This window comes from Protopterus annectens, chromosome 8.part0 (genome assembly GCF_019279795.1).
Source record: "Protopterus annectens isolate FY-2018-M chromosome 8.part0, PAN1.0, whole genome shotgun sequence".
NCBI lineage: Eukaryota > Metazoa > Chordata > Ceratodontiformes > Protopteridae > Protopterus > Protopterus annectens.
Window position 1 is genome coordinate 987,666,587 of NC_056741.1, and position 22,853 is coordinate 987,689,439.

The 22,853-nt window shown below is 42.4% G+C and overlaps 1 protein-coding gene across 1 annotated transcript in view; it reads left to right on the plus strand.

Moving 5' to 3' along the window:
- Nucleotides 1-5,651: 5,651 nt before the first annotated feature.
- Nucleotides 5,652-22,853, plus strand: part of LOC122809190 (myelin-associated glycoprotein-like) — a gene marked incomplete in the record, with an annotated part of 1,534,034 nt that continues 1,516,832 nt past the window's right edge. The window contains 2 exon segments of the mRNA XM_044080498.1: nucleotides 5,652-5,793; nucleotides 6,010-6,071. Of these exon segments, the coding sequence (XP_043936433.1) occupies nucleotides 6,026-6,071 (46 nt within the window).

Consider the following 22,853-nt stretch of genomic DNA (forward strand, 5'->3'; position numbering starts at 1 on the left):
GCCTGAGGCAGTTGTGAGGACAGTGCTTGAGGGCTGACTATGTTGGATGCATGCAGTACACTGCCTATACATGGTAAGGTATATAGGGTGTGATGTTTGGCATCCATTTTACTGTGTGTGTCAGTCAGAGAGAGATATCAGTTCCTTGGGCCCTACAGTGTCAGTGTATGTGCTAGGTGTTGCCTGTTTTCCAAGGACAAGGCATACTGGGCATGCCTCCATCTGCCAACAGGGGCAGGTTCAAGATGGTCCTCCTCTGTGTCCCTCTGTGCCTGTGGAGACCTTGGCAATGATGGAGTGCTGTGTGGCCCTTCCCCATTTTTTTCCTGCTACAGCTGTTTCTGCAGGATCATATTGTGTAGCATGGCACATACTATGAACATGTGTGCACATGTGGCTGGACAGTACTGCAAGGCTCCACCAGATATGTCAAGCAGCAGAACTGTGACTTGAGCATCCCAAACACTTGCTCTATAATGATCTTGGTTTGTGCATGTGCCTCATTATGGCGTTCTTGTCTGGATGTGTGTACATATCTGATGGGTGTCATCAGCCATGGCTCCAGTGCAGAGCCAGCATCCCTCACCAGATCGCCATATGGGATGTCCCCACTGGCAAATGCCTGGTACAGCTGTGGGGTCTATATTATAACATCGAAGTTCTCTAACATCAAATGTTATCATTTCGAACCCTAAACACCGAAGTCTGAAAACATCGAACAGTCAGAATAGCGAATTTCTTCCCAGGGAAAAAATTTGCTATTCCGAGAAACATGCACACAACACAAACACACACAAAAAACAGCAATCCACACACATACATTTAAAATCCTACACCTAAACTAAACTTTACATACAGTATTAGCTATCCACTTACCTTAACCCAACCCTAACCCTAAGGTCTGTCACTATCACACACTGACCTCACCTGCGCCCTAACCCTAACTCACCTAACCCTCCCCCTAACCTAACCTACACACAATCTCACACTTACCTGACATGCGCACTAACCCTAACTCAGCTAACCCTAACCTACACACAATCGCACACTTACCTGAACCCGACCTGTAACATTCCAACATATCGAACGCTGAAAAAAGCGAAGCCACAGCAACGGCCCACCGAATTCTTTCCTTGGGAAAGAATTCAGTGTCCTGCATCTTCGCTGTTTTCAGCATTTGACATTACGGGTTTGATATTATAACATTTGATGTTATAATATAGATCCCAGCTGTGATGAATGTCAGATGTGGTAGTCGTGATAGCTCCCAGGGCTGCCAGAACACACATTCATGATAATACCCTGGGCATCGCACATGACCTGGCAGTTAATGGAGTTGAACCCCTTGTGGTTAAGGTAGATCCTACCCTGGTCACTGAGTGGTGCTTTGATGTGGACATGCATGCAGTCTATGGCACCCAGTACGTCTGGGTATTCTGATATACGGTGGAAGAGACACATATTGCTGATCATCTCCTCACGGGTGTTGGGGAAGTAAATGTGCTCAGTGGCATGTGGCCACATGGCATCCAGGAACTGGTGGAGTATCCTGGATGCAGATGCCTTTGAGACCCCCATAATATCCCCAGTTGGTCTTTGGAAAGTACCTGTAGCTAGTATTCTTAAGGCTACACATACCATAGTATCCACTGTGATGGGTTCCCTTCTGTTGGTTCTGGCTCTAAGGCTAGGCCCACATAGCTCAACAAGTTACTGAAGTATGTCCCTGCCCATCCTGTAGTGCTCTACTATCTCCAGATGATGTAGCCCCTGGTAGGTTACCATGGGTCTGAACACTCTTCTCCTCCTCCTCGGTCTGAGTCGGTTGTCAGCATTATCCTCTTCAGCATCCTCGGCCTCTTGCACATGCTGATAGATCAAAGTGACAGCAGCCCCTAACATTTTTTGCTAGTTTTCTCATTTAAAACTCTCCCATATGTGTACACCTATGGTGAAGAGTTTTTGGGAAAAAACAGACTGGAAGTTGTTTGGATAGTTTATAGTAGTGCACTGCAGATGCTGCCTGTGAGATTGGCTGACTTTGACAGATTCCACCTGCCAGTTGTTTTACTTGTATTTGAGTAGCTGTATTTTGCTATTTCCCTTTTTTTTATTTTTCCCCTTCCCATTTCTGCCCCTTTTAAGGCCAGAGGTGTGATGCAAAAACCCGCTGCCTTAATGTAAACAGTGCTACTATTTCCATTTTTTTTGTTTTTTGTTTAAGTCCCAGTGCGAGCCGCACACACCCATTTAGCTAAGGTAAACACATTTTAGCAGAAATGCCTTCCCTGGACATGAACACGCTCTTCATTTCATGGTGTAAGACATTACAGCCTCAGACAGACCCCCTTGCTTAGCTGTGCTTAGCTAAGCACAAACCTGGGTAACGGAGCTCAAATGTGCTTACAGCAAGCATGACACACTCCCTTTTCATGTTAGCTGTTTTTCCTGCCTGCACTCTCCTGTTCTAGCACCTACATGGTTAGGTGCAGTGTGGGGACTTAGAATATTTTGTGATTCAGTAAATTTCCCCTCATTTGCATACCCCACTGCCTTGGTCCATAGTTACTGCTCTGACACAGAGCCTTTCCCCTTGACAACCAGTGTTCCCTGGTACTGTTTTGATTCTGCATGTCATTGACTATACTTTTCAAATGCAGATTTCCCTTAAAACTGAGTTTTAATATATTTATTTTATTTTTGGCCCAATCCCGTTTGTGTGCCGCTGCCCTATGCTTAAACGGCTGAGAAAAGCCAAAAAACAATGCTTGATTTTTTTATTAAATTAAACACTTTTCCATGCCAATGGCCATATATTTGGCCGTTGACATGCCTGAAGTTTATGATACATGCTTTTATTTAAGCTGTCATGCCTCCATTTTGTTATTTGCAGAAATGTGTTTGGTTAGTAACCAAACACATTTCTGCAACTAGTACTGTTCCTGCAGGGATGCCTGCCTGCTTCCTAAGTCACTAATTCACCTCATTTACATGGTTTTCACAAGCAAGTGAGGTAATTAGCATTCTGCATGGTTTTTCATGCAGGAAGAGTGTCAGCAGGCTCGTGCACATCAGATCAGCTGTTTCCTGAATCGCTCTGTGGCCATATACCATGCAGGCATGACTACACAGTTCCCGCATGAAGATTTTAATTTAATAAATCCCAAGGTTTTTCATTTCAGCACTGTACATAAGTAATAAACAATGTCCAACACAGCATGTGAAGGGCATATAGGAGGTATCACTTACACTGACTGTCAGTATAGTTGACAGCTGTTTGACCACAACCCTTGGTCAGAAATCCACCTGATTGACAATTCTGTGCAATCACTGCATTACTGATGTTGGGGAAAATGCCCTTTCCTGGGTATTGTGTAATCTCAGAATAAGGATATATAATTAGCAGAGAGTATACACGATGTAGGGGCTTGATCCTATGCAAAACATTGTTTTGCAATTGCATATCAATTTTTTTTTAACATTTTATACTACCAACATTGGTGTTTAGATTTTTTAAGTGCATACACATGCACATGCATATATGTATATATGTCATTCTACCCAGATCTCTTTAGTGGAATGCAAAGAGCACTCTTTGCTTAAATGATGCTTTCAGAGTTAAAAGAGTTATGTGAGTGAAGAATGAAGAGACTCTAGCCTGATAAGTACAGGAAACAATTAATTAAAAATCTGAATAATAGTACCTAAGTATTACATATGTTGAGTGGCAGTCAAGGTCACCAAGAAACCATAAATAGTCTTATCTCAGTAAATGTTATTTTATAACATTTATGTTGTCTAGTAAAACATGCCAGTTATGTCTTTACCGGTGTTTTTTCATTGTGTGTGCAGAGGATTGCCCGGATATTAAAGTTTGTTAGTGCTGGAATCTGTTTTTAAACATGCCATCTGGATAGTGAAACAACATAAACATCAGCAAGCTGTATTCCTGAGTCCTAAAGGTGTTTCCACCAACTTGTACCTGCATAATCTATGATGTCTGGAATGTCTTTGACCTATATCAGATCTCAAAGCCCCACTCTTCAAACAGGACAGTATTTTTCTTTCTTTCTTTCTTTCTTTCTTTCTTTCTTTCTTTCTTTCTTTCTTTCTTTCTTTCTTTCTTTCTTTCTTTCCCTTTATACCTTCCATCCATGCAATCTCAAGAATGTCTTGCCTTAAGTACAGTAAACAGGTGCTTGCTTGAGATCTCACTGCCCTGTTTTGAGAATTGTTTTCCCTTTTCTCAATGCCGTATACAGTGCATTTAGTATTTATATATATATATATATATATATATATATATATATATATATATATATATATACGGGTCCACTTTGTAATTTTGAAATACTGAAATCCCAAATTTCAGTATTCCGAAACCACAAAGCCAAAAACCCAACCAAAGCTCACAAACTCGAAAACACACAACCACGAAATTCAAAATCCCGTATTCACGCTACATATACAGCACACACACACATAAGCATGCACAAAACTCCCCCCCACAATCAAACAAACTAATCTAAACTACATATAAGTGGGGGGAAAACCCACCTGCACCCTTCATACCCCCCTACTTATATATTCTAACTCTGAGATTGCACAAACAGTAACATAAACGAAAACTCACACACACACACATCTTACAGTCCCTCAAACACACACATAACAGTCACAACACACTTTCATACACTAAATTCCTAACCAACATAATAACACACACAAACTTACCAAAATAAAACCTAAACATCCACATTCCATACCACCAGAAGTAGAAATTTGAAATATCGGTACTTCGGTATTTTGAATTTCGAGCTTCTGACAGTTTTGGTTATGTGACTATTCGACATTGTAAGTTCGAAATACTGAAATTCAGGATTTCAGTATTTCAGAATTCCAAAGTGGACCCATATGTATATATTTATATATATATATATATATATATATATATATATATATATATATATATATATATATTTATATACACAAGTTGAGGGGTTGGGTGGAGGGGTTGTCACTCATACAATGTGCAGAGGGTCCTATCTCCTGTAAGAATACACCTGTTTCAAGCTGTCCTGTTACTTTATATGTATCTGTCAGCATTTCAGCTCATTGGAGCAGGGATTCATAGCCTGAGCAACTTTGTGCATAGATTTTATAATAGAAGCATCTAACTCGGTTACAGTAATTTCAAATTTCAAGTCATTTCAAATGCGATGAATTATTATAAAAAGCAAAATCCAGATATGGAAGTTTTGAAGTAATTAAATAATTTTAAAATCTGATTGCATACTTCCTGTTTTTTAAGCTGCTTAGAAGTGAGATACCAGAAACTTGACATCTGTTTAATGTTTTTGTGGTCAAAAATTGTTTGTAGTTATAAAAGGTAGGAGTTTCTGCCCAAAAAAAAAAAAAAGACATTTAGCAGGACATCTTCTGACAAAGTGAACATTTGCATCTACAGATGTCCATTTCCTTTTTCTGGGAGTGTAGAATTTTTTTTTTTAAACTACCCAAAGTCAATTTAATAGGCCTTAGAATACAAGGACTAAAGACCATTTTGAAACATTTCACTGCTATTATTTTTAGCTGTTTCCTGTGCAGGCATGGTTACTTCCTTTGTTTATTTTATTTAAAAGAGCACAACTGTACGAAAAACAGCAGCAGTTTTCCTTTCCTCAGGGTCATTCACTACTTCCTAGAGCTAAACTCAATGAAAAATATTCCAGAAAAAATCAAATAAATGCAGATAATCTTAAGGAAAAGAAAGGCTGCAAATTACTACTAAAGGTAAGCCTGAATTATAATGTGGGACACATTTTTAATGCAGAAGTAGAAAAATATTTTAAATCAAATGTAAATTGCTAATCTAATAATCTTTGAAAATAGCTCAATGGCTCCTATTTTGAGTTCAGGCTTTAGCATTTGTTTTAATAAAAATTACAACAGTTAAGGTGTAATAAGTAATTGTGATGCTAATAGTATTTTTATTAATCAATCATCTAGTTCTGAAGAAAAAAGCATGGATTTCTCTACACATGTAGTTCTGATATCAACAGTTTTGCAAGGTAAAGTAATGCCAAAGAAATAATTGCAAAATATGTTTATGTTTTACATTTTTGCTCTTCTTGCATTCTTTGTCAAACTGACAAGTATAAAAGTATTGTTCTCATTTAATCCTTGATAAATGTATTTTTGCTTTGCAGCATTACTATTTGCTACTGTCTGGATAACAGTAAGAAAAATATATTTTGCAGTCATATTATTCTACAATTTTACCTCTCCAACCCCCACATACACACACACACACACACACATATTTATATTCAGAAATATTAAATTTTATTTTGTTTGAGAAATAAAATATCAAACAAAAACAATGAATCACAAAATATCGCTCAAGTCATGGTTCTAGCAGGGGAAGCAAGACCATTTTCCTTTCCCTGTTGAGATCAATGTCTTGCAATTTGTTGCTTTTCGCTTGATATTCTGTGACTTGAGCAAAAAAAGTTCAATAAAATGCACTGCAACTATATATATATATATATATATATATATATATATATATATATATATATATATATATATATATATATATATATATATATATATATATTTATGGGTCCACTTTGTAATTTTGAAATACTGAAATCCCGAATTTCACTATTTTGAAATTACAAAGCCGAAAATGCAAACTTCCGAAACCAACAGAAGTACGAAATTCAAAATCCCGAAAGCACGGAGATGATGAATTTCCGCTTCCACTGGTGTAGATGTATGGGCTGAGTTTAGATAAGTTTGTGTGTGTAAATGTGTTGGTTAGTGGCTTTAGTGAGTGTGCGTGTTGTGACTCTGATGAGTGTGTGTGAGAGACTGTAAGAAATGTGTGTGTGTGTGTGAGTTTCATTTGTGTTTCTGTTTGTGCAATTTCTGAGTTAGAATATATAAGTAGGGGGGTGTGGAGGGCTTGCCCCCCTGCTTATTTATAGTGTAGATGCATTTATTTGATTGTGCGGGGAAGTTTTGTGTTTGTTTACGTGTGTACTGTATGTGTAGCATAGTTTCGGCATTTTGAATTTCGCGGTTCTGTATTTTCAGAATTGTGAGTTGTGCTTGGGCTTTTGGCTTTGTAATTTCGAAATACTGAAATTCGGGATTTCAGTATTTCAAAATTACAAAGTAGACCCACACACACACACACACACACATGTGTGTGTGTGTGTGTGTGTGTGTGTGTGTGTGTGTGTGTGTGTGTGTGTGTGTGTGTGGCTGTATCTCAAAAAATAGAATCATATTAAATTCAAAGCATTTACTGGGTGTAAATAAACAGAGAATGCATAAATGAGTGAATGCTAATTTAAGTGAATTGCATATGGCTGAATTCAGTTTCATATATTGCATGTAAGCTTGTGAAGCCCCCATGCCCTAAACCTAACTACAACTCTAACCCTAACCCTAATCCCTCCACTGCCCCTAACCTTCCACATTACATTACTAAAAACTCTTTCACCAATAGTATCACTACCAGGATGACACCTGATCTCAGTTTTGTAGCTGGAGTTTCCTAATACAGGGCTTGATTTAGTGGGAGAGAAGTATTGAGTGTTTTGTGGTTCATTCTTATGAGCCAGTCAGTGTTTTGTGATTGTGATTCTCTCATATGAGTTTTCTACCTTTCATGACATAATATCTGCATGTATATATCTGTATCTATATCTATAGTTATATATCAAAGCATCATAGTCAAATTATACATTTGAACATTGTAAACAGCACTGTCGGTTTAAGCAGCAATTGGCATTACAGTATTATGAATAAAAATAATGAGATAAGGACTCTGGCCTAATATATTTTGATGCACTGATATACATATCTGTATTACATGCAGCTCCTTGCTATGTAAATACTTACAAAAATTAAAGCAGAAGGGAGTCAGAATTAAAGAACAAATGTTTGTTTCTGAAGCATTAAAGCTAATGCCCAGCTTAATGTATCTTAAACTGATGTTTTAGCTGTTTATTAGGCTTTCTTTTTTTTTTTTTACTTTTTTAGAGTCTTATCTGTCAGAATAAATGCTAAATTTGATTCACTTTGTGCAAATGCAATTGTACTCTGAATCGTAGTCAATATTTTATTTAGACAATATTTTATTTATTTTATTTTACATTTGTTTACTGGGGCATTTGCCAAGAGGACAAAATATGTGAACTTTAATTTATGTGGAAAGGATTACTTTTCTGCAGAAATTCCTTCCTTTGACATCTACAATGTTCAGCAATCTGAAGAGAGAAATCTGAGCACATAAAACGTATCATCTGCTATACTGTGGGAGCTTTTACTGGTTTCATGACTGGATTCTGTTTCACAGGTCTTCTCTTTAAAACAGCTTTTAGTCCTGTAATGTGTTTACAGTTCAAAGAAAAGTGTAGATGGGAATTCTGTAACACAGACATTACATCTCAGGGGTTCCTATTTGCAAAGATGAAATAGCAAACCATAACTCAAGCAAGTTTTATTTGTACATTTGTGTGTGTGTGTGTGTGTGTGTGTGTGTGTGTGTGTGTGTGTGTGTGTGTGTGTGTGTGTGTGTGTGTGTGTGTGTGTGTGTATGCAAGTGTGTGCGTGTGTGTGTGTGTGTGTGTGTGTGTGTGTGTGTGTGTGTGTGTGTGTGTGTGTGTGTGTGTGTGTGTGTGTGTGTGAAAGATAGGCACTAGCGCAACATATACTAATGAGCCGGAATCTCATGCAAACCAGGCCTCTAGTCCCATCAATCTTCATTATTATAATCCACTCAGCGGCTGAACAGAAATCTGCAATATGAGGAAATTAACAAGTGCTTGTGGGTGATCACTCAACTACCCAAGACAGACCTTCCATTCTCAGTGGATGCTTGATAAACCTAATAAGAGGAAGAAAAATGGCATGCTGTAGAATGTGATGTGGTCACAGAGTAAGTCAATTAGTTTGGTCAGTATGTGGTGAGGTTTACTTTTTCATTTATGTACTGTGTTAAGGGTAATTATTGTATCCATTTCCTGTGCAATGATCATGTCCCTATCTGTTATTGGCCCATTCATTCCTTCTAAGTGTGGATGCCCTAAGCTATCAGAAGATGGCTAAGAGAAATGGGGAATCATAGTTGACATCCAACAGTAGTTGTGATTTTTTTTTGTATGTTCATAACAACCTACCACTGTATCCCTAAATGCACTAACCATTTCTCCGGAAGCGTAATATATAACCTGATATATTATACCAAGTGTATGTGCACTGTACTGCATATCCATTATTCCATTCCTTGGTGGGATCATGCTCCCCAGATTCCCAGTATAAGAACTCCAAACCTGAGCTTTATCCCAGTTGGAACTGTTGCAGATGGACACCACCTGTGCTGTCTCCCTAAGAAAGGTGATCACAGCATCAGACATTCACGCTCAGTGCCCAGCCCACTAAATGAATTTGGATAATTTAGGATGTTGTCAGGGCCATAGCTACCGAATTATTGAAACGGACCTTTACCCTTTTTTAAAACCACATTGCCTGGTGTAACCCTTTGAAATGCTCTAGCAAGATGCTTAATAGATTGTTTAATAAGGCTCCAATGAAGCAGTAGAGCCTCAGTAGATGATACATGTCATTTTAAAAGAAATGTGTGCGAATAAAGTCATACTGATGATTCATCACTAAAGATAAGTAGGTGTACTAAAAGGAAAGATTCCTCAATTGACATCACAGCAGTAATCAAATAATAAAATTTAATCAGCAACAGTTTAGAAAAATGATTGTCTGTATACATGTCTGTATATCTGCTACATGGAAGTGGTATAGGAAATCTATGTCTGTGTGGGTAACACGATTATACAACTTGATATCTGATCAGTACACCCAAACATGAGGAACATCAGTTAATTGAAGATCATAAATATGACTTGTCTGTATAAGCTTTTGCTAGACAGATTATAATGGCACCATTAAATATGTACTTATCTAGTCATGTTTCTTTACTTTGTAGATTGGGCTTACAAGTTCTAGTACAAATGCATCAACATGTGAAATATTAATTAATCAGAGAATTTGGAGTTCTAGTTATGCTTTGATAATGGAATGTGCTCTCTCACTTTTTAATTTCTCCAGATCTTTTGGGTTTCTAATACCATGTCCAGAATGGGTCCTATTCCTAAGTCAAAGTATAATTAAAGTTCATGAAATTACTATTGTTCAATCTTTGATGTTAGCCAGAAGTGCTCTTTGCAGCACCCACAATGTGCCCAGTAATGACTCCTTCTACAATTCATATTGAGTTACATGTATCGGTAACAAAATTAAGTACAGTTGTAAATTGTTTTTTTTCTAAGACCTGTCATTACTGCTACTATTGGAACACTCTGGGTATCTTTCTTCCACATTGCTCTCATTTCTGCCTGTAAATTCTAGTATTTTATGACTTTGTGTCTCTGTATGTAAGGCACTGTAGTCACTGGGTATAGCAATTTCAATGAACAATGCTACTTTTGTCTTTTTTTCATGGACTACTATATCCAGTTTTCTCACATCTGTTTTTTGAACTGTTGGTAATGGGTGATCCCATGTAATATAAACTTCATCGTTTTCTATAATGCTTTGTGGCTCATGTTTCCACTGTTTTTCAGCTAATTCAATATTATAATGTTCGCACAGTCCTCAATGCAACAGTCTTGCCACATTATTATGCCTTTCAGTATACAATCCTTCTGCCATTAGTATATCACAACCAGCAACAAGATGTGTGACTGTTTTCAATTCTGTTTTACAAAACCTACATTTGTCTGTTTCTCCCATAAGTTCAAGGGGCTTTGTAAACCCAATGGGTATGTAGTCCACTGTCTTGGGCCGCTAATATTAACCTTTCGTCTTTTGGTTTAAATTCACCTCTTCTTAATAACTTCTGCTTTCAATCCTGATCAGCATAAGGTTGTTCCAAGATTTTCTGTACTTGCAACTATATTTATTCATTTTCCACATTTTTGCCTTCTCATCTGATCCTTGAACTTATATTCTTCCTTTTCTTTTTGGCACATTCAGTTGCTGTCTGGTTTTTATCTACTTGCTTGACACCAATATGCTTCTGCCAAACTAAGCAGGGAAGTCTCATTACACTTATTCTTGTCATGTTTTAAAACTTTCATTATATTTGGGTCTTTTAAGGTTGGTAGATATGCATTTCTATGACTGCAGATCTATACATGTAATCAGTTTCGAAGAGGACAATATCTCATTCAGAATGGGGAATATATAGGGCAGGATTCACGAAGGCTTGCATGGAGTCTAAGAGTAGTGTAAGACTCCATGCAGCCCTCGCGATCCAGGAACCGCCCGAAATTCCGTGTAAGAGACCAGCTAAAACGTCTCTTACACGGACTGGGCATGGATATGCTAATCACCTCACTTGCAGCCGAAAGTCATGCAAATGAGGTAGATTAGCGATCCATGAAGCCCAAACCAGCCCATGTAAGAGCCGTTTTAGCTGCAGAAATGTACTCAGTTGACAACTGAGTACATTTCTGCAAATAACACAATGGAGCCATGTCAGCTCCAAATAAAGGGTGCATATGTGTCAGGCAGCATGCCAATGACCAAATATGTGGCAATTGGCAAGGTACCCCAATGCAAATATGAGAAATAAATATTTTTTTTTTTCGGTGATCGCCGATGTTTAAACACAGCGCAGCCCCGTGCAAATGGGCTGCACTATATAAAACATAAAAATGAAGGTTATAAACCTACAAATGTGGGTTTTATGCAATACATGGATTTACAATGCAGGGACCAGCAGACCAAAAACAACATGGCCACCGTTTAGTGGTTGCTAAGGGGGGAAGCTGAGTCTAAGACATGTAACTAAGCATTAGTAGGCAATCTGATGTAAATGAGTGTTAGGATACTGAATCCCACTGTCACATAGCAAATGAGCACATTCTGAGTAGTGTAAGAGTTACATAAGGGGGAGGAACAGAGTAGGAGATAGGTGACATCACAGGGGGGAATGGCAGAAAGAAATGCAGTTCATTGGAGGTCAGTGTTACATGACAGATGTCAGACACATATCATGGAAAGAGGAGTGCCACAAGATAAGCATGGGAAAGTCAAGAAATGGAAGGTGTACACTGTTGCTTACACCAAAGTTTCTTGCTGGGCGTGCATGCACACATGTGCGCGCCATGAGGCACGAGTAGGGCAGTGTGCATGAGTGTAAGGCAGACTGAGCATGTGGGAGCCTGTTGACAGACTTGTAAGACTGTTTGTGCTAGTGTGCGTGCGTTTTAACCCGAATAAGAAGATTCTAAACCGTGTAAGCATGTGTGCGCTCATGTAAGCCACTGTGAGCGTGTTTCTGCTGGTATGCGCGTTGCTTCCCCCTGAGGAAACAGAAAGGAAACAGGAAGCAACAGAATTAGTAGGAAGCTAGCCGGGAATACTGCTGGAGCTAGCAGGTGAAAACAATTAAAAGCAGGCAATTACACAGGCAGAATAGTAGCCCAGCCAAGTACTTAAAACTCTGCAAACAGCTGTGCAGGATGTTTCTCTCAAGAGATACTGCAAGACAGGAGTAAGTTATTAGAAGTGAAAACTGAAAAAGCTGAACTCAGGGGCTGCTGTAGCTGTCATAAGGAGACATAGGCGACTTGCTGAGGGTGGTGACAACGCAAATGGTGCCAGACAACCCACAGTGAGGAGACGGAGAAGAGTGTACAGGCCCAGGGTCACCTACCATGGGTTACATGAGCTGGAGATAGTGGAGCGCTATAGAGTGGACAGAGACCTCCTGCAGCAAATTGTCGAGCTGTGCAGGCCACGCCTCACACACAGAACCAACAGAGGGGAACCCATCCCAGTGGAAACCAAGGTATGTGTTGGCCTAAGAATACCAGCAACAGGTACCTTCCAGAGACCAACTGGTGATATGATGGGGATATCACAGGCATCAGCCTCCAGGGTACTGCACCAGTTCCTGGAGGCCATGTCAGCACATGTCGGTGATCATGTATATTTCCCCAATGCCCGTGAGGTATTGGCCAGCAATATGCATCTCTTCCAGCAAATAGCGGAATACCCTGAGGTAGTGGGAGCAATAGACTGCATGCACATATGCATCAAAGCACCAGCCGGTGAGCAAGGTAGGGCCTACATAAACCACAAGGGCTTCCCCTCCATCAACTACCAGGTCATGTGTGATGCCAGGGCATAATAATGAATGTGTGTGCTGGCTGCCCTGGGAGCTACCATGATTCCCATATCTGGCATTTGACGCAGCTGTACCAGACATTTGCAAATGGGGACATCCCACATGGACACCTAGTGGGGGATGCAGGTTATGCACTGGAGCCATGGCTGATGACACCCATCAGAAACACACACACACCTGAACAGGAACACCATAATGAGGCACATGCACAAACACGTAATGTAATAGAGCGTGTGTTTGGGCTGCTCAAGTCACGGTTCCGGTGTCTGGACACATCTGGTGGAGCCTTGCAGTACTCACCAACTACATGTACCCAAACTGTCATTGTTATGTGCTATGCTACATAATATGATCTTGCGAAAACAGCTGCAGCAGGACCAGCATAGGGCCGGGCCAAACAGCCCCCCACCATTGCCAAGGCCATCACAGGCAGAGCATGACTCGGAGGAGGAACAACCTGAGCCTGCCCCAGTAGGCAGAAGGAGGCATGCCCAGTATGCCCTGGCCTTGGCAAAGAGGCAACGCATAGCACATACACTGGCTCAGTAGGAACCCTGGGAATGATACCCCTCTCTGACTCACTCATATAATAACAGGGATGCCTAAAATGACATAACTTGCTCTCAAACATGTACAGGGAGTGTAGTATGTGCATCCGACAGAGGCAGCCCTGCAGCACCACCTGAGGCATGAATGCCATGTGTTAAGCAATGTAACACCATGTAGTATATGCAAACTTGATGACCCTGACTAACATCCTACCCTCACCAAGCATGATGCCACAATATGACGATGAGATGATCAATTGCAATAATTGGCTGAAGTACTGCTGTTAGTCAAAGGGGATCCAATGTGTGCCAGCCTGGGATGACATGCTGAGCATGACATGATGCTCCATCTGCTAGGGGTGGCATGCACCTATCAGTCCTCACCTTATGGATACTGGCAAAGGCTGTTGTTACCCACAGTGTGCCTTGAATAGGTAAGGCTCAAAACACAAACCCACCTCCATAGGTACCACAAGGGATAAGAACCTAGATGTAATGCTACCCAATGCCAGACGTCTAAACAGCAAGATGCATGCAGTCTAAACCCCCCCAGTATGGAGAATGTTGATATCTGTCCTGTAACAGAAAACTGGGTCAAGGCTCACAACAGCACCCTAACACTACCAGGTTACACCTCATACTGTGCTGTACAGCCTCAAAACATGGAACAAGCTACAAAATATGGTGACTAGCAATAATTGTCAAGGATAACCACACCCCCATGTTGGTACCACAACAAGAAGCAGCATGGACTAGCCCTGGTCAAGTAACAGTGGCTAAAACTGCCTCCCAGTTTATAACCTGCTACAGACTACCATTCTAACACCAGGAACTGCACTTGGCCTATGTTGGAATACATGAATATATCAAGCCCCCCAAACCACATTATATTGGGTGACTGAAAATACCCAAACATAGACTGGGAGCATTATTCTAGCTCCAACACTCTAGGACAAAAGTTCCTAGAATCCATAAACCAAAATGCCCAGGAACAACGTACCACTCCCACAAGAGGGGTAAGCATACTGGATGTGATAATCAGCAACATGGGTACTGGATGGCAAGATGAGAAGTGTATCCCTCACTGGTAAGACCAGGCCATAGAGTAATCACACTGGATATACACATCCTGACCACAGTCCCTGGCCAGAAAACCACAGTGAAAAACATGTGTAAAGCAAAAGTTGCACTCCTCCAAACTGATGTGGAATCCATTAAAGGCCCTGTGCAGGTGCAAAATATGGGCCACACCTCAGAACCTGTTATACAGGCATTCCATGAACACTGCCAGGAATGCATGGATTATGCAATCCCAAATAAAACCAAGACACAATGCCATACACACAAGCATCTGGCATGGTGGACTCCAGCCATTACCAAACCATGCAAGAGAATGAGGAAGCTACTACATGATAGAGCAAACATAAAAAGGGAAGTAATCTCTGATCAGTAGTATGGCAATAAAATATGTCCACTCATACAATCCACTAAGGCCAGCTACAACAATTTGAAACTGTGAATCTTGAGGCAATGTTACACCTGCCCCATGTACACAGACAACCCTCACCTCCCCCCAAGAAATACAAATATATGTGAGAGATGCAACCATGTATCCAAACCGGAGGCTGAGCTCTCTCAACTCAGTACTGTCAAAACTAGTCAGGAGGAGAAGGTAACCACACTCACCACAAACCCAGTTTCACATAGACCTATCACAACTGCAAACCAAAGACATAAACACAGAAAAACATTCCCGGAGGCTCTAATTACAAACACACCACATCAACAGAGGCCTCCAAAGCAGACACCCAAGCAACAGCTACCTCCAAACATAGCGCATGCAACACATAGTACACAAAGCTGGTGTGCCAAACAGTCACAGGCCAGAAGGAGAAACAACATGCCTGATACAGTTGTAACAGGTGACTCCATAGTCAGACACACTGCTGTCCCGCTCACCAGACTGAACAAGGGAAAGGGTACAGTAAGCTGCCTGTAGGCTGCTACAATACGCCACATAACACAAGTACGCAAGTCACCCCAAAGCAAGTAGAAATATGATGCAGTCATTGTCCATGCTGGCGTGAATGACCTGAGATGTACCTCCCTGGACTACATGAAAAGAGACATAGATGAGCTCTCCGATTATGTAGTCCAGGCCGGTATGACACTGACCGTGTGAAGCATCCTACCCTCACCAAGAATGATGCCACAGTACAAACACAGAATGATCAGCTTTAACAAGTGGCACAATTACTGGTGTCAATCCAAGGGGATCCAATGTCTGTCTGCTTGGGATGTCATGCCTGACAAGCCACACTGCTGTGCCAGGGATGGCTTGCACCTGTTACCCCTGGGCGTCTGGATATTGGATAAGGCTCTTGCCACCTCCATAGAGCCTTTTGTAGGCAAGGCTGAAAAGACTAACCCACCTCCCTAGAAAACATAAGTGGAAAGAAACAGAAGGGTAATGCTGCCCAATGCCAGATGTGTAAACCTCAACATGCATGCTCCCGAGGCCCTCCCCAGTATGGAGAACATTGATGTCCGTGCAGTGACAGAAACCTGCAGCAAGGCTCCTGACAGCACACCAGCACTACCAGGTTATACCTCATATCATGCGTTATGGCCCCAAAACCTGGACCAAAACATAAAAAGAGGGGGAGTATCCATATTCAGCACAGACACCCACTAGTCCAGGTAACTGACAATGCACGAAGCATCGGAGACCACCCATGTGCAACTAACCATAGGCAAAACTGCTGTACAGTCTGTAGCATGCTACAGACCACACTGTCACACACAGGAACCCCACTCAGCCTTCCTGAAGACACTGGACAGTATGAATGTCTCACCAAATACCAAACAAGGTACTCACAAATTACCACATAGGTGGTAATCCATTATGTATGGAAGGAGTAATCAGGGACCTAGGGACACAAGTGTTCAGTAACCTGTCATGTGACACTCACATTGTCAACATGGCTAGGAAGACTGTCTATATTGGACACCATATCATGAAAGGATTCACATCTACGTCAACAGAGGTCATTGTGCCCTTATACTGTTCTCTTATCAGACCCATAATCTAGTACAATGCCTCATTTGGGATGTACCTTACCCGACACCTGCAGCAGTTAGAAAGACCTCAAAGGTACCTCACCAAGAGGATAAAGGGTCTCAAATATATGTCATATGCTGCCTGGCTGTAGACACCCCAGCTGTATGCAGTCACATATGCACTGATGATGTCAGCACCCTATAGGTACAGCAGGAGAAGGGAAACCTCCCAGTAATGCAAATAGCGTGCTCCGCTAATGCATCCATCTTGAGTGTCATAACATAGTTAGATAGGGGTTTGAATCCTGCAAATGGCAAGTGTATGTATGTGGGGGGGGTGGAAGAACATGTGTAGGGTGTGTGCAATTACATGTGTGAAAGAACTGACCCTTTTGGCAACTGGTACAACACACCAGCTGCTGCATATTCCAATCTCTATGCAGAGATGATGTCAGCACCCTACAAGTACAGCAGAAGAGGGCAAATCTCCCAGTAATGCAAATAGCATGCTCTGCTACTGCGTCTCTCAGTACTGTCCTAGCACAGTTAGTTGTGGCTTTGAATTCCACAAATGCCACGTATGTTTTTGTCACACAGAATGCCCATGTGTGTGGGTTGTTGTTCACAATAATGCATGACATTGATTAAACCAGTAATGGCAATGCACACAGATGATGTATGTGTGTGCTAAATACACATATATACCTGTGACCTTCAATAGTTCCCATGTCTGACGCCTGCCACATGTGAATACATGGTATTTGCACTGGATAACATTATGACTGTGGTTTTCTGTGCGGGTGCTGCATGTGGTATGTGTATATACAGTGTGAGTTGTATATGGTATCATCCTAGCAGCCAGGGATACACATCTGGTCTGGGGCATATAGTCTACATGTTGTTGATGAACAGGTGCTGCATGTTATCACCTGTTGTGGGAGTGGTAACAAGTTGTTCCATAGCAATGCAGTGACTACATGCTAGAAACCTTTCAGCTAGGGTGTTGTAGCTACAGTAATTCATCAGCATTCAGTAATACTTCAGCATTCTTGGTGAGGGTATGATGCCAACCAAGGTCAGGGTCATACCAGCCTGTGCCACATTCTCAGAGAGCCCTTCTATGTTCCCTATCATGTAGTCCAGGGAGGTACATCACAGGTCAGCCATAGTGGCATGGACAATGACTGAGTCATTTGTGTCCATGCCTCTGACTGACCTGTATGCTTGTGTTATGTGGTGGACCATAGTGCCCCATGGGTATATCACTGTGACCTTCACCTTGTCCAGCTTGGTGAGCAGGACCTCACTGTACCGGACAATAAAGGTACCTAACACAACTGCAGCAGGTGTGCTGTCTAGCCGTACAGGCTGTGACTGTTTGGCACACAGGATTTGTGTGCTATGTGTTGCATGTGCTGTGTTACGGCTTAAAGTATGCCTGTGTGCCAGCTGCAGAGGTGTCTGCTGCTCAGGCAGGATGCTATTCTGAGGCTCCACAAATGCCCCAGTGTGTTCATGTGTTTGGATTGCTGTCAGTGTAGGTCTACATCAGACTGGTATTGTAGTCACTGTAGTATTTCATGCCACCTGACAGGTTATGCCAGTACTGGGTTCAGAGTGCTTAGTCCCCAGTTAGGCTATGTGGTTGCATCTCATACATGTGTTGTACGTCCATGTGTAGGGGAGAGGGTTGACTGTGTACATGTGGTAGCTGTGACATTGCCACATGACTCACATATTCCACAACTGTACCATAGAGGTGACTGACAAGTGACCTTTGCACATGCTACCATAGTATTGTGATTGCCATGGTGATTAACAGCACATAGGGCCAATGGGGAACAAGGTACAGAAGGTGAGTATATGAGGGTGTAGTGCCTGTGATTAGTTAGCACTGGCATATATGACTGCTCACGTGGTCAAATGCCAGGTAAGTCATATGCAATGTGTCACAGGCAATGTACATGCAAACAGGACAAACAGTGACATTCTGTCAAGTGAGACATGGACATACATATAGTAAGCTATGCAGATGTCACTAGGAGTCTACAGAAGCTCTGTAAATCTGCATTGCAGGTGGGATCAGTGTTCCAGGGTAACTGCAAGCAAACATGCATGCAAACAAAGCTACAGTAAGCAGGGCTGCATGTAGTCCATTGTACAACAAACAAGCTGTACCACTTCCAGTAGGTAACAGTACAAATATGCAGGCACTATACACATGTACATGGAAATACACAGGTCAGATGGCCAGGGTTCAGTCTCAATGCACACAAGTGTACAGACCATGTACCGTCAGGATGTACAATAACCGGATGGAAATCCAGGTGCTCATACCTGCAGTAATACACATGTCAAATAACAGACACTGAGCCTTCACTCAGTGGTTCCATACTTAGTAGGATGTATGCTACCTGGCCTGCCACCACAGTATCCCTGACATTTATGGGGACTCTCCCTCCTGTGAAAGTTCGTTTTATGTGTTGGGGCTGTCTAGCATGGTATGAGATGTGAGCTTGCAGTGCTAGGGTGCTCCTGTGTGTCCTGTACCAGTCGTGTAGTACTGCACACATATCAACATCCTCAAACATCCGCATTGCAGAGTCCAGTGTGGGCAACATGCCACTTGCAGTTTACATGTCCATCATTGCATATCAATACTTTCATTACCTTATCCCCTGTGCTACCTATGTATGTGGCCTTCTGTTGACATCCTTACCACCAGTATGCAAACATGTGCAGATGATACACTATGTTACTTACCATGGGTGTAGAAAACAGCACAAGACAATCATACCCTTACTGCATCAGGCATGCTGGGATATACCCACAATTATATCAGCACACAGTACTGTTAACAACATGATACTATTACTACACGTCTATGTAGTCAACCTGTGCATCAGCAACATGTTAACCTGTACCTGCACTGATGTTACAGATTGCAGGAGGTGGCACAGTTTCATCATATGCACAGGGTGTGAACTTGGTATGCCTGACTCTGCCACTGATACCACCAATTGACATGTATGTGTATGTGTGTTGGTGAGGGACAGCAGTACAAGGTGGGGCAATGGTGATGCAGTGTGTGCGTGTATGCGGTAGCCCTAGGTGTTGTCAATTCGCATGTGTGTATGGATGCATGCAGTTCCACCTCATGGCTGCCATATACCGGTGTTTGTGGACAGCCACAGACTGTACCTGCCAGGTCATACAGATCAGTGTCTCTAGCCACGGACATGGTACCTGTGCCTTGCAGGGGTGCTATGGACCGTATCCAGTACCAATCCAGACTGGGTACTGTCATCAGAAGCAGGTGTTCATTGACTGGACACAGATCCCGGTTGGGCCTGTCCAGAGCCACGTGCACGTGGTCTCCTGGGGTGGTCTGATGACAGCACAGACCCAGCATTGCTAGGGCTGCTGCTGGCACTATGGGGGCAGGCGTGGCCCTGTTGTCATCCGCGACGACTGCCAGCTGCTGCTGTTGCTGGCATACGCCCAAGTCGTTGCCTCAACTGTCCACCATTGCCCTGGCTCATGGACATGTAGTTGTGGAACTGATCTAATATGTCCCCACAACGTCTGTTTATGACATCGGTGAAATTACGGAAGGCAGCCGCAATGTCACGCATACTGTCAGTCATGGCTGTGCGACATGCTGTCAGCTCCCTCAGACCCTGTCTGGTGTACCATTCCATACGTGACTGTGCCTGCATGACAGCCCAAAACACAGCTGAGGTTGTAAGACCTCTGTGGGCACGTCTGACAGGGGCAATACGCCCACGGATGCTCCCACAAGAAACCCTGGACATCTGTCTGTGTGGTACCATCTCAGGGCCATGCCCATGGCTGCTGTGTGAGGAAGCATGTGCCACAGATACCACATTACCCTGGTCAATGCCCACTGTATCCTGGCCATCACCTAGGGACATTGGTGACAAAGGATGTATTGGCAGGATGACTGTGCGCATTGATGGGGTTGACAGCTGTGTACTGTCAATTGGATAACCAATGATGGACCATGGCACACCTTCGTGTGCCATTACACAGATGTCATCATTATTAGTACTCATGGCACCTGATTCAGGTTCCCTGCTGCATGACATCAGAGCAGCACCAGAACCTGTTGGAGGGAAACAGGAAACACAGTTTACAATGTCTACACAATGTTACCAATGATGCACACATGCACACATGCACACATGCATAGGTGCACACGTGCACACATGCACACATGCACACATGCACAGGTGCACATGTGCACACATGCATACATGCACAGGTGCACACATGCACACATGCACACATGCACATGTGCACACATGCACACAGTTGCTCACTTGCACACAGTTGCACACTTGCACACTACTCAGTATGTGAGATATCAACACACGGACACAGACACACCTGCATGCATACACACAGCACTACTAAGTGAGCCTAATATGGCTATTACTATCAAGACTATTAAAGGTATTGTTAATACACACTCACCAGCATGGATAGGCTGTATTGCTGTTACACCGGAGGGACCTGCAGAAGTGAGGAAATTAATGTCAGTGGGCACAACTGTGCCATTGTTACTGAGTATGATACAGGTCAGTAGTACAACAGTTGCCTTTCACAGGTCAGCTGCTGATATTGAGAATATCACACTTGCACATTAAATAGTATGATGACAGCTACAAACCAAGGACACACCTCACACATGCATTAACTACAAGTGTATACAACAGTCAACTATACATATGGCATATTACCTGCACGCTCGTAGTCTTGGTGCTGTGTGGCTCCAGCCTCCATCATAATGCAGGTCTGCTGCTGTTATTGTTGTTGTTGGTGGGCTGGAGCCACAACACTTATGAGTAGTCCCTCCAGTCTGGTGAGTGGGGGATGTGTAGCCACCCCACCACCTGTGGCAACCTGTTGCTTGTGGATATCTGATGCATGCTGACGGACATTTCTGATTAAATCACTGCAGTGATGTCGTACCTGCTCATATGTCCTATTATGCATGCCTATGTCATTTACCGGATGGACCAGGTCTTGCCACAGTGCAGCCCTCTCCTGCTGATTCTGGCTGGTGTGGGAAAAGAGTATTGCATAATCCCGCAACAGGCTCTGGTGTATTTCCTCATCCTCAGCTGCAGAGTATGCTGGATTGCGCTGGTGAGCCATGGTCCTGAAAAAGGAAATGAAATGATATCAGCAAAATATACCAGCAAAATTTGGCACACACAATACACATGCTACTCGACTGTTGTGATACAACATATCTCACATATATAGCATCTGTGTCTATTGGTGGATACACATGTAAATGGCCAGGTATCAGTGCTCAGCCAACAACTGTGCAACAGTACCTGGCACACTCCATACGACATACTACCAAACCCCAGCAGTCAGAACACTGATTCAAGTCCAAAGCACCTCCTCACTCTGGGGGTTTGTATCGAGGTACTGTATGGGGTACATCATTAACTACTGTGATCTGACCACAAACTAATTGCCCTGGATATACATATCCCACCTCCACCACCAGCACAAACGACTACAGGGAATAACATTTCAAATGCAAACTTTACACTTCATAAGACTGAGATGGTATCCTTTAAGCCTACTGGGCCAGTGGAAGCCACAACCCACAATGCTGACTCCTTCACAAATGATTTCTACGGACATCTCCGAGAATGCATGGATCATGCAATCCCATATAAGACCAAGACACTCTCCACAAAGGGAAAGCATCCTGTCTTGTGGACCCCAGCCATAAACAGATTGTATAACAAAAGATGGAAGCTACTGCAAGACAGAGCATAATTCCATAAAGGGAAGGCATGTCTGATCAGCACTAGTAAAGAGCTATGTTCTCTCATACAAACATGGGCAACTTTGAGAGGGAAATCATCGGGGACACTACAGATAACCACAAGGCCTTCTTCAGTTATGTTAGAAACCTGGTCAGAAACCCTCCAATATGCTCATAGTTAGTACACAACAACAACTAATTCACTGAA